The following is a 19,942-nucleotide window of genomic DNA, read 5'->3' on the forward strand; positions in this document are numbered from 1 at the left end:
GTGGTTGTCAGGGAGAAGGAAGCAGAGCAGAACAGGTGGTTGTCAGGGAGAAGGAAGCAGAGCAGAACAGGTGGTTGTCAGGGAGAAGGAAGCAGAGCAGAACAGGTGGTTGTCAGGGAGAAGGAAGCAGAGCAGAACAGGTGGTTGTCAGGGAGAAGGAAGCAGAGCAGAACAGGTGGTTGTCAGGGAGAAGGAAGCAGAGCAGAACAGGTGGTTGTCAGGGAGAAGGAAGCAGAGCAGAACAGGTGGTTGTCAGGGAGAAGGAAGCAGAGCAGAACAGGTGGTTGTCAGGGAGAAGGAAGCAGAGCAGAACAGGTGGTTGTCAGGGAGAAGGAAGCAGAGCAGAACAGGTGGTTGTCAGGGAGAAGGAAGCAGAGCAGAACAGGTGGTTGTCAGGGAGAAGGAAGCAGAGCAGAACAGGTGGTTGTCAGGGAGAAGGAAGCAGAGCAGAACATGTGGTTGTCAGGGAGAAGGAAGCAGAGCAGAACAGGTGGTTGTCAGGGAGAAGGAAGCAGAGCAGAACAGGTGGTTGTCAGGGAGAAGGAAGCAGAGCAGAACAGGTGGTTGTCAGGGAGAAGGAAGCAGAGCAGAACAGGTGGTTGTCAGGGAGAAGGAAGCAGAGCAGAACAGGTGGTTGTCAGGGAGAAGGAAGCAGAGCAGAACAGGTGGTTGTCAGGGAGAAGGAAGCAGAGCAGAACAGGTGGTTGTCAGGGAGAAGGAAGCAGAGCAGAACAGGTGGTTGTCAGGGAGAAGGAAGCAGAGCAGAACAGGTGGTTGTCAGGGAGAAGGAAGCAGAGCAGAACAGGTGGTTGTCAGGGAGAAGGAAGCAGAGCAGAACAGGTGGTTGTCAGGGAGAAGGAAGCAGAGCAGAACAGGTGGTTGTCAGGGAGAAGGAAGCAGAGCAGAACAGGTGGTTGTCAGGGAGAAGGAAGCAGAGCAGAACAGGTGGTTGTCAGGGAGAAGGAAGCAGAACAGAACAGGTGGTTGTCAGGGAGAAGGAAGCAGAGCAGAACAGGTGGTTGTCAGGGAGAAGGAAGCAGAGCAGAACGGGTGGTTGTCAGGGAGAAGGAAGCAGAGCAGAACAGGTGGTTGTCAGGGAGAAGGAAGCAGAGCAGAACAGGTGGTTGTCAGGGAGAAGGAAGCAGAGCAGAACAGGTGTCCATCCCTACATATACATAATCAATAATGGATGGTTTGATTCTGGAGTCAAGGCCAGGGACAGGGGATGGGAAGCATCCTAAATGACATCCTATTCCCTATATAGTGCACTACTTTTAAACAGGGCCCATAGGCCTGTAATCCCTTGAAAAAGTATTTATACCCCTACATACAACATCTGTAAGGTCCCTCAGTCAAATATTACATTTCAAGCACAGAACTATATACAAAGAGATTGTTGTGTTTTTTGTGTCAGAGAGAGAGACAGTGTCTTCATCTAATTACTCTCAGAGAGAGAGGAGTCTGAAGACCAGACTTAAATGGTATTAAAAGGTGTGCTGGAGAGACTGAGTACCAACAGGAGTGCACATTTTTTGTTCCAACCCAGTAGTAACACACCTGACCTAATTCAGCTAATCATCAAGCCACAAACACTGAGGTACATGTGTAGAGTCTAGAGAGAGAGAGAGAGACAGAGAAATAGAGAGAGAAAGACAGATACAGAGAAATAGAGAGAGAGAAAGACGGAGAGAGAGAGAAATACAGAGAGAGAGAGAGAGAGAGAGAGAGAGAGAGAGAGAGAGAGAGAGAGAGAGAGAGAGATACAGAGAGAAATACAGACAGAGAGAGAGAGCGAGAGAGAGAGAGACAGAGAAATAGAGAGAGAAAGATGGAGAGAGAGAGAAAGACAGAGAGAGAGAGAAAGACAGAGAGAGAAAGCCACAGAGAGAGAGAGAGAAAGACAGATACAGAGAAAGACAGAGAGAGACAGAGAGAGAAAAAGAGTGAGAGACAGAGAGAAAGACAGAGAAAGAGAGAGAGAGAGAGAGAGAGAGAGAGAGAGAGAGAGAGAGAGAGAGAGAGACAGACAAGCAGAGAGAGAGACAGCGAGAGAGAGAGAGAAGCAGACAGAGAGACAGACAGACCCAGAGAGTTGTAGGACTAGCACCAGTGGCCAGACATTTCCAGAAAGTAATTTTCCACTCCAGTGGTTTGATACAGTGTTTTCTCATGTTGGGTTCACTTCTAACAAGCTGCCTCCACAACCCAGACCAGCAGCTATTACTATAGTAGAATATGATTCTGGACCTTTACAGTACAGCACCACAACCCAGATCACCAGCTATTACTATAGTAGAATATGATTCTGGACTGGACCTTTACAGTACAGCACCACAACCCAGATCACCAGCTATTACTATAGTAGAATATGATTCTGGACCTTTACAGTACAGCACCACAACCCAGATCACCAGCTATTACTATAGTAGAATATGATTCTGGACTGGACCTTTACAGTACAGCACCACAACCCAGAACACCAGTTATTACTATAGTAGAATATGATTCTGGACTGGACCTTTACAGTACAGCACCACAACCCAGACCACCAGCTATTACTATAGTAGAATATGATTCTGGACCTTTACAGTACAGCACCACAACCCAGAACACCAGCTATTACTATAGTAGAATATGATTCTGGACCTTTACAGTACAGCACCACAACCCAGACCACCAGCTATTACTATAGTAGAATATGATTCTGGACCTTTACAGTACAGCACCACAACCCAGAACACCAGCTATTACTATAGTAGAATATGATTCTGGACTGGACCTTTACAGTACAGCACCACAACCCAGAACACCAGCTATTACTATAGTAGAATATGATTCTGGACCTTTACAGTACAGCACCACAACCCAGAACACCAGCTATTACTATAGTAGAATATGATTCTGGACTGGACCTTTACAGTACAGCACCACAACCCAGACCAGCAGCTATTACTATAGTAGAATATGATTCTGGACCTTTACAGTACAGCACCACAACCCAGATCACCAGCTATTACTATAGTAGAATATGATTCTGGACTGGACCTTTACAGTACAGCACCACAACCCAGATCACCAGCTATTACTATAGTAGAATATGATTCTGGACCTTTACAGTACAGCACCACAACCCAGATCACCAGCTATTACTATAGTAGAATATGATTCTGGACTGGACCTTTACAGTACAGCACCACAACCCAGAACACCAGTTATTACTATAGTAGAATATGATTCTGGACTGGACCTTTACAGTACAGCACCACAACCCAGACCACCAGCTATTACTATAGTAGAATATGATTCTGGACCTTTACAGTACAGCACCACAACCCAGAACACCAGCTATTACTATAGTAGAATATGATTCTGGACCTTTACAGTACAGCACCACAACCCAGACCACCAGCTATTACTATAGTAGAATATGATTCTGGACCTTTACAGTACAGCACCACAACCCAGAACACCAGCTATTACTATAGTAGAATATGATTCTGGACTGGACCTTTACAGTACAGCACCACAACCCAGAACACCAGCTATTACTATAGTAGAATATGATTCTGGACCTTTACAGTACAGCACCACAACCCAGAACACCAGCTATTACTATAGTAGAATATGATTCTGGACTGGACCTTTACAGTACAGCACCACAACCCAGATCACCAGCTATTACTATAGTAGAATATGATTCTGGACCTTTACAGTACAGCACCACAACCCAGACCACCAGCTATTACTATAGTAGAATATGATTCTGGACTGGACCTTTACAGTACAGCACCACAACCCAGATCACCAGCTATTACTATAGTAGAATATGATTCTGGACCTTTACAGTACAGCACCACAACCCAGAACACCAGCTATTACTATAGTAGAATATGATTCTGGACCTTTACAGTACAGCACCACAACCCAGAACACCAGCTATTACTATAGTAGAATATGATTCTGGACCTTTACAGTACAGCACCACAACCCAGATCACCAGCTATTACTATAGTAGAATATGATTCTGGACTGGACCTTTACAGTACAGCACCACAACCCAGACCACCAGCTATTACTATAGTAGAATATGATTCTGGACTGGACCTTTACAGTACAGCACCACAACCCAGATCACCAGCTATTACTATAGTAGAATATGATTCTGGACTGGACCTTTACAGTACAGCACCACAACCCAGATCACCAGCTATTACTATAGTAGAATATGATTCTAGACCTTTACAGTACAGCACCACAACCCAGACCACCAGCTATTACTATAGTAGAATATGATTCTGGACCTTTACAGTACAGCACCACAACCCAGACCACCAGCTATTACTATAGTAGAATATGATTCTGGACTGGACCTTTACAGTACAGCACCACAACCCAGACCACCAGCTATTACTATAGTAGAATATGATTCTGGACCTTTACAGTACAGCACCACAACCCAGACCACCAGCTATTACTATAGTAGAATATGATTCTGGACCTTTACAGTACAGCACCACAACCCAGAACACCAGCTATTACTATAGTAGAATATGATTCTGGACTGGACCTTTACAGTACAGCACCACAACCCAGAACACCAGCTATTACTATAGTAGAATATGATTCTGGACTGGACCTTTACAGTACAGCACCACAACCCAGACCACCAGCTATTACTATAGTAGAATATGATTCTGGACCTTTACAGTACAGCACCACAACCCAGACCACCAGCTATTACTATAGTAGAATATGATTCTGGACTGGACCTTTACAGTACAGCACCACAACCCAGATCACCAGCTATTACTATAGTAGAATATGATTCTGGACTGGACCTTTACAGTACAGCACCACAACCCAGAACACCAGCTATTACTATAGTAGAATATGATTCTGGACCTTTACAGTACAGCACCACAACCCAGAACACCAGCTATTACTATAGTAGAATATGATTCTGGACCTTTACAGTACAGCACCACAACCCAGACCAGCAGCTATTACTATAGTAGAATATGATTCTAGACTGGACCTTTACAGTACAGCACCACAACCCAGAACACCAGCTATTACTATAGTAGAATATGATTCTGGACCTTTACAGTACAGCACCACAACCCAGACCACCAGCTATTACTATAGTAGAATATGATTCTGGACCTTTACAGTACAGCACCACAACCCAGAACACCAGCTATTACTATAGTAGAATATGATTCTGGACTGGACCTTTACAGTACAGCACCACAACCCAGATCACCAGCTATTACTATAGTAGAATATGATTCTGGACTGGACCTTTACAATACAGCACCACAACCCAGACCACCAGCTATTACTATAGTAGAATATGATTCTGGACCTTTACAGTACAGCACCACAACCCAGAACACCAGCTATTACTATAGTAGAATATGATTCTGGACTGGACCTTTACAGTACAGCACCACAACCCAGACCACCAGCTATTACTATAGTAGAATATGATTCTGGACCTTTACAGTACAGCACCACAACCCAGAACACCAGCTATTACTATAGTAGAATATGATTCTGGACTGGACCTTTACAGTACAGCACCACAACCCAGAACACCAGCTATTACTATAGTAGAATATGATTCTGGACCTTTACAGTACAGCACCACAACCCAGAACACCAGCTATTACTATAGTAGAATATGATTCTGGACTGGACCTTTACAATACAGCACCACAACCCAGACCACCAGCTATTACTATAGTAGAATATGATTCTGGACCTTTACAGTACAGCACCACAACCCAGAACACCAGCTATTACTATAGTAGAATATGATTCTGGACCTTTACAGTACAGCACCAAAAAACACACACACACACACACACACACACACACACACACACACACACACACACACACACACACACACACACACACACACACACACACACACACACACACACACACACACACTATAACTAACATAGTACAACGGTAGTGTGGACTGTAGCTTTACAATACAGATACTACCAGTACTACTACTAGAGAAAAGTTAGTCCAATACATCACTATAAATCTGATGCTGTACTTCAGACTTCTACAAACGGACTGACACACACACACACACACACACACACACACACACACACACACACACACACACACACACACACACACACACACACACACACACACACACACACACACACACACACACACACACACACCTCTCCAACACCACCATGACATACTGTATGACTCTCTTACCTTTTTCTCCCCGTCTTTCCCATTTCCACGTCTCTTCCCATTCTGCTTGGGCTCTCTGAGTCCTTTCTCTCCGGCCGCGGCCCCAAACAGCTTCTTAGCCCACTCATCCTTCTGCGTGGCCAGCCTGGGAGGCTGTGGAGGCAGGGGCAGGTCCCCGGCTGGTAGTGGAGCCCTGTAGCGATCCGCAGGTATCTTGTTCATGGGTGGAGGGAGGGTGCTACAGTTAGCCGATGACCAACCATCCGTTGACTCAGCATAGGACTCCTGATCACTACACAGCCCTGCTTGTCCCGGTGTTTGTCCTGCCTGGCCTGGTTGTCTCCAGTCTCTCAGGACATGGACTGGTAACCAGCGTTGAGACTGATGGTGCTGGGCCAGGCTCTGCTCCGCTCCTCCTCCAGATCCTCCCCCCTTACCTCCCCTCTTCCCTGGCGGGTAGTGGTGGAGTGAGGGGTGGGAGGAGTGGGCCCCTCGAGGGGGGATGGCAGGGGGGGGGTCGTGGCGGTAGCTGTTGTTGTGGTGAGGAGGAGGAGGAGGAGGAGGGGGTAGAGGGGGGCCAGGGACGACACCGGGAGGGACTTGGTTCCAGCCCGGGGCCGAGGGAGGAGGAGGGCTGTCCCAGTGGCGTGGACCGGGGTTGTGATTATGGCCTCCCAGGTCGACCAATAAGACACGGTTACTCTTCTCTTCTGGCAGGAAGTTACCGATGCCGCTGTCGCTGTTGCTACTGGTGCTGTGGTTCTGTCAATAACAAAAATAACAATAATAATAATAATAACAATAATAACAATAATAATAACAATAACGACAACAACAATAATAATACCAATAATAATAACAATAATAATAACAATAATAATAATAATAACAATAACAATAATCATTGAAAAGTGATGTATAAATAACATTTTGACCAGATTTTCAAATACTTTCTCTGTGTGAAAAATATTTATAATACTTTCTCTGTGCCTTGTTGAGCTTGTCTGGCTTAATAACCCAATAATAAACCCAATAGAAAAGTCCCAAAACTGCAAACCGGCCCACCTGGCACTCCAGACTTCAGACAACAGTGTTAGTATTTAAACATTAAAGTTCCGTCAAAGCTCTACTAAAGTAAACAAGACAGTAAAGAAAACAACATCCTTTTTGGAATGAAGGTCAAATAACAACAGATGGTAACAGAACTAACAAGTCTACCTGCTGTGGGTCGTTGTCCGGATCAACGAACGCCCGCGCCCGGACCCCCTCAATGTTCTCCCCCATGTCCCGGTAGAGGACAGACACAAACTGGAGCAGAGGCTGGGAGGTAGAGGGGAACTCCAGACACCCTCCAGTATCAGGATCAGGAGTACACTCAAACCCAAACCTCCTGGCCACACCCACATGGACCTGGAGGAAGGAGGAGGTTACTTTACTGTCCAATGGACACGGATTTACAACTGGTTATTCCAACCCCTCTGAAAATATGGTATTTTATCATATTTATGGGTGGTTTTTATCTATAGTAGTGAATTACAGTTGACGTTAATATTCAGTTTCCAGTCTGAGTCGTTATCAAAAGAAAACAACTCCTGAATCCCATTTTTTCTCCCCCTTTTTGTTGTTGAAGAATTTAAATCAGTAAGTTCTCTTTATCTACTGCAAACATTCCAGTACGTCCTCTTTATCTACTGGGAACATTCCAGGACCAGTAAGTTCTCTTTATCTACTGCAAACATTCCAGTACGTCCTCTTTATCTACTGGGAACATTCCAGTACGTCCTCTTTATCTACTGGGAACATTCCAGTACGTCCTCTTTATCTACTGGGAACATTCCAGTACGTCCTCTTCATCTACTGGGAACATTCCAGTACGTCCTCTTTATCTACTGGGAACATTCCAGTACGTTCTCTTTATCTACTGGGAACATTCCAGTACGTCCTCTTTATCTACTGGGAACATTCCAGTACGTCCTCTTTATCTACTGGGAACATTCCAGTACGTCCTCTTTATCTACTGGGAACATTCCAGTACGTTCTCTTTATCTACTGGGAACATTCCAGTACGTCCTCTTTATCTACTGGGAACATTCCAGTACGTCCTCTTTATCTACTGGGAACATTCCAGTACGTCCTCTTTATCTACTGGGAACATTCCAGTACGTCCTCTTTATCTACTGGGAACATTCCAGTACGTCCTCTTTATCTACTGGGAACATTCCAGTACGTCCTCTTTATCTACTGGGAACATTCCAGTACGTCCTCTTCATCTACTGGGAACATTCCAGTACGTCCTCTTTATCTACTGGGAACATTCCAGTACGTCCTCTTCATCTACTGGGAACATTCCAGTACGTCCTCTTTATCTACTGGGAACATTCCAGTACGTCCTCTTTATCTACTGGGAACATTCCAGTACGTCCTCTTTATCTACTGGGAACATTCCAGTACGTCCTCTTTATCTACTGGGAACATTCCAGTACGTCCTCTTTATCTACTGGGAACATTCCAGTACGTCCTCTTTATCTACTGGGAACATTCCAGGATCAGTAAGTTCTCTTTATCTACTGCAAACATTCCAGAACCAGTAAGTCCTCTTTATCTACTGGGAACATTCCAGAACCAGTAAGTCCTCTTTATCTACTGGGAACATTCCAGTAAGTCCTCTTTATCTACTGGGAACATTCCAGGATCAGTAAGTCCTCTGTATCTACTGGGAACATTCCAGTAAGTCCTCTTTATCTACTGGGAACATTCCAGGATCAGTAAGTCCTCTGTATCTACTGGGAATATTCCAGTAAGTCCTCTTTATCTTCTGGGAACATTCCAGGAACCAGTAAGTCCTCTGTATCTACTGGGAACATTCCAGTAAGTTCTCTTTATCTACTGGGAACATTCCAGGATCAGTAAGTCCTCTGTATCTACTGGGAACATTCCAGTAAGTCCTCTTTATCTACTGGGAACATTCCAGGATCAGTAAGTTCTCTTTATCTTCTGGGAACATTCCAGGAACCAGTAAGTCCTCTTTGTCTACTGGGAACATTCCAGGACCAGTAAGTCCTCTTTATCTACTGGGAACATTCCAGGACCAGTAAGTCCTCTTTATCTACTGGGAACATTCCAGGACCAGTAAGTCCTCTTTATCTACTGGGAACATTCCAGGACCAGTAAGTCCTCTTTATCTACTGGGAACATTCCAGTAAGTCCTCTTTATCTACTGGGAACATTCCAGGACCAGTAAGTCCTCTTTATCTACTGGGAACATTCCAGGACCAGTAAGTCCTCTTTATCTACTGGGAACATTCCAGTAAGTCCTCTTTATCTACTGGGAACATTCCAGGATCAGTAAGTCATCTTTATCTACTGGGAACATTCCAGTAAGTCCTCTTTATCTACTGGGAACATTCCAGGATCAGTAAGTTCTCTTTGTCTACTGGGAACATTCCAGGACCAGTAAGTCCTCTTTATATACTGGGAACATTCCAGGAACCAGTAAGTCCTCTTTGTCTACTGGGAACATTCCAGGATCAGTAAGTTCTCTTTGTCTACTGGGAACATTCCAGGACCAGTAAGTCCTCTTTATCTACTGGGAACATTCCAGGACCAGTAAGTCCATTTGTCGATACTGATAGGATCAGCTTTCTCCATTTAAATCCTACCTTAACATTATAATTATTTCACAATACTGACGAAGGATTAGCTCTTAGAAAGATAATACCACCAAAGGCTCCAAATATTGAGGCGTCTTATTCTAATGCTTACCCAATAAAAATGCATTAAATCACAGATTAGGCACATCATCATTGTGTACATGTCAGGCTCCACATCATGAAATATATTGAGACAAATTACAGACAGTAACCTACAAGTAGCAAAATAGAAGTCAATTGATTGAACATCAAATGTATTTCAATATGACTGTAATAGTCCTACAGCCTAGTGTATTTATATTTTAATACAGTCATCTAGTGTATTTATATGTCAATACAGTCATCTAGTGTGTTTATATTTTAATACAGTCATCTAGTGTATTTATATGTCAATACAGTCATCTAGTGTGTTTATATGTTAATACAGTCATCTAGTGTATTTATATGTTAATACAGTCATCTAGTGTGTTTATATGTCAATACAGTCATCTAGTGTGTTTATATGTTAATACAGTCATCTAGTGTGTTTATATGTCAATACAGTCATCTAGTGTATTTATATGTTAATACAGTCATCTAGTGTGTTTATATGTCAATACAGTCATCTAGTGTGTTTATATGTTAATACAGTCATCTAGTGTGTTTATATGTTAATACAGTCATCTAGTGTGTTTATATGTCAATACAGTCATCTAGTGTGTTTATATGTATAAGTCATCTAGTGTGTTTATATGTTAATACAGTCATCTAGTGTATTTATATGTCAATACAGTCATCTAGTGTGTTTATATGTTAATACAGTCATCTAGTGTGTTTATATGTTAATACAGTCATCTAGTGTGTTTATATGTTAATACAGTCATCTAGTGTGTTTATATGTTAATACAGTCATCTAGTGTGTTTATATGTTAATACAGTCATCTAGTGTGTTTATATGTTAATACAGTCATCTAGTGTGTTTATATGTTAATACAGTCATCTAGTGTGTTTATATGTTAATACAGTCATCTAGTGTGTTTATATGTTAATACAGTCATCTAGTGTGTTTATATGTTAATACAGTCATCTAGTGTGTTTATATGTTAATACAGTCATCTAGTGTGTTTATATGTTAATACAGTCATCTAGTGTGTTTATATGTTAATACAGTCATCTAGTGTGTTTATATGTTAATACAGTCATCTAGTGTGTTTATATGTTAATACAGTCATCTAGTGTGTTTATATGTATAAGTCATCTGGGTTTTCATTTGAAGCATATTTTCACACGTCGCTTGTTTGTATCAATTGTAAAGGAATTGGCAACTTTTTTGGTACTATTTTGTTCTGAACTTATCAGCGGTCACGCAGAGACTGATAAACCATGTGATTCTATGTTTAGTGGAGGTCTTCTGTGTATTAAATGACGCGGGAGGGCAACAGAAAGCATCGAACTACACACTCAGGCTGTTCCACGAGTGGTCTGAGGCAGGCGTTAGATTACGTCTGTTTTCAAGTGCAACGTTTAATAACGATGGGTTTGGGAAACAGCTGGGAGATTTAACGAAGCTGCTACGAAGGTTCTAACCATGAACTTAGCCTTAAGATGCTTTTGGGAAACTGGGCCCAGGACTCTAGGACCCCTCGAAAATATTTTAAATAACTTCTAGTTTGTAAATGTTCAAATCTGTCAGTTTAATATGGATGTTATTATTAGCTGGAGGTCATTGAAACGGTCTTCTTTGACCTTTTGTCCAACCCTACCTGGTGATGACAGAGTTCCGGGTCGACTATGAACACGTGACAGGAAGTCCTCAGCCCGCCCTCTTCCTCCCGGTTACCATTGCCATAGCGACCGTCGTCGTCATGGGTGGCCTGCATGGTGACCAGTCCGAAGAAGCGTCGGTCGTCGGGGCAACAGGCGCTGAAGGCTAGCTTCTCGGCGGGGTAGGTAGCAAGGACCTGTCTCCTGTCACTGCACAGCCGCACACAATCGTGCATCACCTGTGAAGAACAACGTGTAACAGAGATACAACCCCTTCTATTTTAGAAACCCACCGTCGTCTAGTCCAAGAAGAAGAACACTTTAAGGTCCTTCTTTACCGAGGAAACAGAGATTGTTTGTTTTTGCAACAACGGCCCGAGACCCACCCACAGGTTAGAGCACAGGGTCAAAGTACAATTTAGTGATATGACATCTAAACATCTCAATGAGCCAACCCAAACCAACCAACCAACCATTCAATCAATAAACCAACGCCAACCAACCAAATGACATATACGCATCTCAATGAACCAACCCAAACCAACCAACCAACCATATTACATATACACATCTCAATGAACCAACCCAAACCAACCAACCATTCAATCAATAAACCAACCCACCAATCAACTAACCAATCAACCAACCATTTAATCAATGAACCAACCCAAACCAACCAAACAACCAACCATTCAATCAATAAACCAACAAACCCACCAATCAACTAACCAATCAACCAACCATTCAATCAATAAACCAATCCACCAACCAACTAACTAACCAACCAACCATTCAATCAGTAAACCAACCCACCAATCAACTAACCAACCATTCAATCAATAAACCAATCCACCAAATCAACTAACCAACCAACTATTCAATCAATAAACCAACCAATCAACTAACCAACCATTCAATAAACCAACCAACCCACCAATCAACTAACCAGCTAATCAATCAATCAACTAACCAACTAACGATTCAATAAACCAACTAACCCACCATTCAAACAATCCAAAGCGACCCGTACCTTCATGAGGACCAGGGAGTGTATCTTCTGTTCAGCCCTGAGTCGTCTCATGCTTCCTCTGATGGCCTGCAGACTGTCACTCTCCAGACTAGCTCCTGTGGAGGCCAGCTCTATGGAGCCCAGGTACCCTACCATCATACCCACGTTCAGGATACCCTCACTGGGCTCCAGGCAGAAGTCCTCCCCTTCCACCTCCACCTGGAAGGAGGGAGAGGGACAGAAAGACTAAATATATTGTAAAAACAGTACTACAACATTCACTGATGTCAAACCTAGCTGATAATGTAGCTGTGTGGTTATCACACCTAGCTGATAATGTAGCTGTGTGGGTATTAAACCTAGCTGATAATGTAGCTGTGTGGAAATCAAACCTAGCTGATAATGTAGCTGTGTGGTTATCATACCTAGCTGATAATGTAGATGTGTGGGTATCAAACCTAGCTGATAATGTAGCTGTGTGGGTATCAAACCTAGCTGATAATGTAGCTGTGTGGTTATCATACCTAGCTGATAATGTAGCTGTGTGGGTATCAAACCTAGCTGATAATGTAGCTGTGTGGGTATTAAACCTAGCTGATAATGTAGCTGTGTGGGTATCAAACCTAGCTGATAATGTAGCTGTGTGGTTATCAAACCTAGCTGATAATGTAGCTGTGTGGGTATCAAACCTAGCTGATAATGTAGCTGTGTGGGTATCAAACCTAGCTGATAATGTAGCTGTGTGGGTATCAAACCTAGCTGATAATGTAGCTGTGTGGTTATCATACCTAGCTGATAATGTAGCTGTGTGGGTGTCATACCTAGCTGGTAATGTAGCTGTGTGGGTATCATACCTAGCTGATAATGTAGCTGTGTGGGCATCAAACCTAGCTGATAATGTAGCTGTGTGGGTGTCATACCTAGCTGATAATGTAGCTGTGTGGGTATCAAACCTAGCTGGTAATGTAGCTGTGTGGGTGTCATACCTAGCTGATAATGTAGCTGTGTGGGTATCATACCTAGCTGATAATGTAGCTGTGTGGGCATCAAACCTAGCTGATAATGTAGCTGTGTGGGTGTCATACCTAGCTGATAATGTAGCTGTGTGGGTATCAAACCTAGCTGGTAATGTAGCTGTGTGGGTATCATACCTAGCTGATAATGTAGCTGTGTGGGTATCATACCTAGCTGATAATGTAGCTGTGTGGGTATCATACCTAGCTGATAATGTAGCTGTGTGGGTATCATACCTAGCTGATAATGTAGCTGTGTGGGTATCAAATCTAGCTGGTAATGTAGCTGTGGGGGTATCATACCTAGCTGATAATGTAGCTGTGTGGGTATCATACCTAGCTGATAATGTAGCTGTGTGGGTATCATATCCAGCTGATAATGTAGCTGTGTGGGTATCATACCTAGCTGAAAATGTAGCTGTGTGGGTATCATACCTAGCTGATAATGTAGCTGTGTGGTTATCAGACCTTGCTGATAATGTAGCTGTGTGGGTATCATACCTAGCTGATAATGTAGCTGTGTGGTTATCACACCTAGCTGATAATGTAGCTGTGTGGGTATCAAACCTAGCTGATAATGTAGTTGTTTGGGGCTCCGGTCAACAGTAATGCACTATACAGGGAACATAGTGCCTTTTGGGACAAATCCACACACACAGAGACACACACACACAGAGACACAGAGACACAGAGACACACACACACACACACACACACACACACACACACACACACACACACACACACACACACACACACACACACACACACACACACTACACACTACACACACACACACACACACACACACACACACACACTACACACACACACACACACACACACACACCTGGAGCTCTGCCTCCTGCAGATGGAACCCGTCCAGGAACACTGAGTCGTCGGCCATTAGAACCCTGTCCATCTCCTCCTCAGAGAGCAGGTTGGGGTTGCTGTGGGACCGGCCCCGGCCCTTATGGTACGGGGGGAACTCTGGCTCTGACAGGGGCCTCGCAGGCTTGGCCGACGCAGACGAGGAAGAGGAGACACGGGGAGGAGGAGGAGGAGCGATGACCCTGTCTTTAGGATTAGGTTTAGGGTTAGTTTATTTGAGCATGGTGGTACATTATGCAGAAACACACATAAAAGGCCAGTTTACCAGACACAGATTAAGCCGAGTTAGTCCTGAACAAAAAAGCATTTTCAATTGAGAATCTCCATTAAACTGTGTCCGGGAAACCAGCCCAAAATGTGATGTGATATATTAAAAAAACCCTGCTACATTAAAACAGGTAGATGGCTACCTTTCTCTGAACTGCTGGAGGAGTGTGAAGAGTTGTCAAAGATCATGTTGAATATTCCTCCAGACTGCATCTCCGCCACCACCCTCTCTGCCCTGTTAATACCCAGGGTCTTAGAGTCCAGCTTGGGCTTGAACCAACCACCTCCTCCTCCTCCTCCTCCACCGCCGCCGCCAGCGCCGTTACCACGAGAACCCGGCTTCACGTTTTTGTTGTTTCCGCCTCCGCTGCTGTTGTTATGGAAACCACACAACTCCTCGTCGCTGGAGCACGAGTCCGCGGCGGCTGCCGCTCCTCCGGCTGGACTTCCTGAATTGTTTCCGTGGCGACGGTTGCGGTTGGTACCACCGTGTCCGTGACGACGGCCTCCCCGGTCTCCCTCGGCGACGACCAGGTGCAGAACCCCCGTGCATCGGCCAATCAGCTTGACGACGTCCTCGTGCGAAGCCTTGGAGACGTTTATGTCGTTCACCGACAGGATGTGGTCACCGGAGCGGAGACCCACGTAGTCCGCCGGACTTCCTTTTAGAATGCAGTTGAGGACACAGGGGCCCTGGCCAGAGAGGGTGAACCCATAGCCTGCCCTCCCACGGGCCACCTCCACCCCCCGGATACGCCCACCCTGGTGGGGGTGAGGAGGCGAGGGTAAGGTTGTGAGACCCCCATGTCCTCCATGACGTCTCTTGGACGAGGTGTCCGTCTGTCTGAACATTGTTTTGACCCGTTGTTCTGTTATTGTTGACTGATGTTATTTATCCAACCCTTATGTTACCAGGTAAGTTGACTGATGTTATTTATCTAACCCTTATGTTACCAGGTAAGTTGACTGATGTAATTTATCCAACCCTTATGTTACCAGGTAAGTTGACTGATGTAATTTATCCAACCCTTATGTTACCAGGTAAGTTGACTGATGTTATTTATCCAACCCTTATGTTACCAGGTAAGTTGACTGATGTTATTTATCCAACCCTTATGTTACCAGGTAAGTTGACTGATGTTATTTATCTAACCCTTATGTTACCAGGTAAGTTGACTGATGTTATTTATCTAACCCTTATGTTACCAGGTAAGTTGACTGGTGTTATTTATCCAACCCTTATGTTACCAGGTAAGTTGACTGGTGTTATTTATCCAACCCTTATGTTACCAGGTAAGTTGACTGGTGTTATTTATCCAACCCTTATGTTACCAGGTAAGTTGACTGATGTTATTTATCCAACCCTTATGTTACCAGGTAAGTTGACTGATGTTATTTATCTAACCCTTATGTTACCAGGTAAGTTGACTGGTGTTATTTATCCAACCCTTATGTTACCAGGTAAGTTGACTGGTGTTATGTATCCAACCCTTATGTTACCAGGTAAGTTGACTGGTGTTATTTATTCAACCCTTATGTTACCAGGTAAGTTGACTGATGTAATTTATCCAACCCTTATGTTACCAGGTAACTTGACTGGTGTTATTTATTCAACCCTTATGTTACCAGGTAACTTGACTGGTGTTATTTATCCAACCCTTATGTTACCAGGTAAGTTGACTGATGTTATTTATTCAACCCTTATGTTACCAGGTAACTTGACTGGTGTTATTTATTCAACCCTTATGTTACCAGGTAACTTGACTGGTGTTATTTATCCAACCCTTATGTTACCAGGTAAGTTGAATGATGGTATTTATCCAACCCTTATGTTACCAGGTAAGTTGACCGATGTTATTTATCTAACCCTTATGTTACCAGGTAAGTTGACTGATGGTATTTATCCAACCCTTATGTTACCAGGTAAGTTGACTGGTGTTATTTATCCAACCCTTATGTTACCAGGTAAGTTGACTGATGTAATTTATCCAACCCTTATGTTACCAGGTAAGTTGACTGAGAACATATTGTAATTTGGGCCTAGAACAACAACCAGGGAAGAGGAGAGATTGAAAAGACTGATGTGAGTTTTGTGGTCTCAATTCCATTCAATGAGTATTTGCTGGCATGGTAAGTCGATGAGATTTATTGTGAAAGAGAACTGTTGTTTCTTTTGATGAGGCTTAATGTCTCTCCTCTCCTCCCTTCTTCTCTGTCTCTCTCTGTCTGTCTCTCTCTCTCTGTCTCTCTCTCCACTGTCAAGGACTGTCTGTCTCCCTCTAAGGCTTTTCCTCCCTCTCTCCTTCTAGTATTTAGGGCTTTCTAAAAATGTGTCAGGAGGGTGAGAGCATGATGTCAGCCCCTCCACTCCAACGCCAGCCCTGCCATGCTGGTGCCACTCTCTGAGGATGATGTGACTTGTCACAGGTCAGGCAGGGGTCACCTACGTAGAGACAGGACGGACAAACAGCACCAAGGACTCATTGTGAGTGATGGTAGCCAATACAACACACAGAGGACAGGAGACAATAGAACAACAATCAAAGTCACATGCCTGAAAGGAACACATCTGAGTCAGTACAGTACCATTGGGGTTGGTAGCAGTGTTTCCCCTAACCTCTCCTTGAGTACCCCCAGCTCTTCCACAATAATTGGATGTGTTGCAGTTTATTTATTTTACCAATGAAGGTCTTGGTGCTTAGTTGACCAGTAGAATAGCACTTGAATACATCAAATAAGTTGAACGGTTGGGGGTACTCAACGAGACGTTTGGGAAGCACTGTCTTATAGCCATGCAGGAAAGAAGAGAAGGTCCCCAAGTGTACACTCCTTCAAGAAGTCATATAAAGGAAAGAACTATGAGATAAATAAACACCAAAGTAATTTTAAACGCAATGCCATGTAGAATGCTAAGGAAGGAATACTGCGTTCTACAACACCCCTTGGTGAACGAATGCACCTCAACCACTGGCACAAAACCACACCTGCCCGTGGGTGAGGTTAGAAGACGCATTGCATTGTCCAATGGGAAGGATGATTTCAAAACCGAGGGCGGTAACTCGCGACTCACCTTTCCACAGGTGTTGAAGACAGGAGGTCATACAGTTGCGTAGCAACAAGAGAGCCTCCTCTCCTCACCCTCTAGCTAACTACCTATGTTTGCTAACTGCTGATAAACCTACAAGTGAGCTAAACTTAGTCAAAGAGAGACCTAGCGAAGCTTAGCAGCTCGTTTGCATGAGAGGACGAGAATAGAGAGCTAACTTAGTTAACGTTAGCTGACTACAGTAGCTAGCTAGGTAGCCATAGCAAGCGTATCTAACAAACTAAGATGATAACGAAAAAGTACAAGTTGTTGATTGTATCACTAGCACTGCACTGTCGTCATTTAGGCTTCAGTATTTGTGTTTATAATGAATATAAAGATAGTTTACAAACTTTGTAATTATTGTCCGTAAATTGCTGGTCAAAAATCCATACACCTAGAAAGTGCATCCACCCGTGCTTAACTACTGTCCCGCCTCCGTTTTTCAGAATCTTGTAATGTCAACGAGTAACCATGTCAACGATAGTGTACACGAAACTTTTCTGTCCTGTCATTGGTTTACATGGCTGTCAATTATAGTCAGAACTGTTCGCCGAAGGTACAAAAAAAAAACTATCTAGAATGATTAAAGTTTGATTGAGAATCGGCTAGCAACAAAAGTATAGTATGCTACAGGTGGCCGAATTCAAATCAAATGTTAATAAGAAAATGACATTCACCCAAAGGTTATATATTTCACACACAATTATAGTAAATACTACACAAGACCGTGACATTCTCCGGAATGTGTTTGCAGACGATACAGAGGAAGAAAGCTATACATTGTTTTCCAAGGCGAATAGAACAGCTGGCTAAAGTGTAACGGTGCAGTTGTCATGGTTAGCTACCGGTTCAGCCTAGTTTATTCGCTAGCCAGATGGCTAATTCTGCTAATCTATGTTGCTTACTGTTTACATCTAGTAATATACAATGCGTGTAGCGAATTAACTAACTAAATATAATAGCTATAACGTTAACTTAAACGTTTTGTTTTTTCTCTGCTCAATTTCCTCAATCCACCACCTGGCCAATGCATTTGTTAGCCATAAATTGAAAAACTTCAATCCATATAGAGAAGTTTACCGTGGCTATGTAACGTAAGTTTTAAAAAGTGTTTAAAATTGCTTACAGTTCATAAATGCGGACCCGATTACGTTCAGTCCGATCCCATGGTTAGGTTAGCAGTAAGCACTGTAAACAAAGGAAAGACCACTCACTACCAGCTGCTGAAGAAAGACTTAAAAGGAGGTAGGTGTGTGTATGTTTGAGGAGGACGGGAGGGGGGGTACTGGTCTGGAGTATTGGGAGCAACTGGTAGTTACCGATGACGAGATAATATAACCTGACAGTAATACTGATGATGGAGATAATATAACCTGACAGTAATACTGATGGTGGAGATAATATAACCTGACAGTAATACTGATGATGGAGATAATATAACCTGACAGTAATACTGATGATGGAGATAATATAACCTGACAGTAATACTTGCTGATGGAGATAATATAACCTGACAGTAATACTGATGATGGAGATAATATAACCTGACAGTAATACTGATGATGGAGATAATATAACCTGACAGTAATACTGATGATGGAGATAATATAACCTGACAGTAATACTGATGATGGAGATAATATAACCTGACAGTAATACTGATGATGGAGATAATATAACCTGACAGTAATACTGATGACGGAGATAATATAACCTGACAGTAATACTGATGACGGAGATAATATAACCTGACAGTAATACTGATGACGGAGATAATATAACCTGACAGTAATACTGATGACGGAGATAATATAACCTGACAGTAATACTGATGACGAGATAATATAACCTGACAGTAATACTGATGACGAGATAATATAACCTGACAGTAATACTGATGATGGAGATAATATAACCTGACAGTAATACTGATGACGGAGATAATATAACCTGACAGTAATACTGATGACGGAGATAATATAACCTGACAGTAATACTGATGATGAGATAATATAACCTGACAGTAATACTGATGATGGAGATAATATAA

At 43.1% G+C, this 19,942-nt stretch overlaps 1 protein-coding gene across 1 annotated transcript; it reads right to left on the bottom strand.

The window, feature by feature from the left end:
* Positions 1–1,578: 1,578 nt before the first annotated feature.
* Positions 1,579–18,291, bottom strand: LOC120036494 (regulator of G-protein signaling 12-like). The gene is made up of 7 exons (XM_038982935.1): positions 14,948–18,291; positions 14,497–14,723; positions 12,655–12,852; positions 11,624–11,863; positions 7,450–7,641; positions 6,216–6,993; positions 1,579–1,592 (listed from the first exon to the last, which is right to left on the bottom strand). The coding sequence occupies exons 1-7, from the start codon at positions 15,654–15,656 to the stop codon at positions 1,579–1,581; spliced, it is 2,358 nt and encodes a 785-aa protein (XP_038838863.1). The 5' UTR covers positions 15,657–18,291.
* Positions 18,292–19,942: the final 1,651 nt, after the last annotated feature.

This window comes from Salvelinus namaycush, unplaced genomic scaffold, assembly GCF_016432855.1.
Source record: "Salvelinus namaycush isolate Seneca unplaced genomic scaffold, SaNama_1.0 Scaffold1357, whole genome shotgun sequence".
Lineage (NCBI taxonomy): Eukaryota > Metazoa > Chordata > Actinopteri > Salmoniformes > Salmonidae > Salvelinus > Salvelinus namaycush.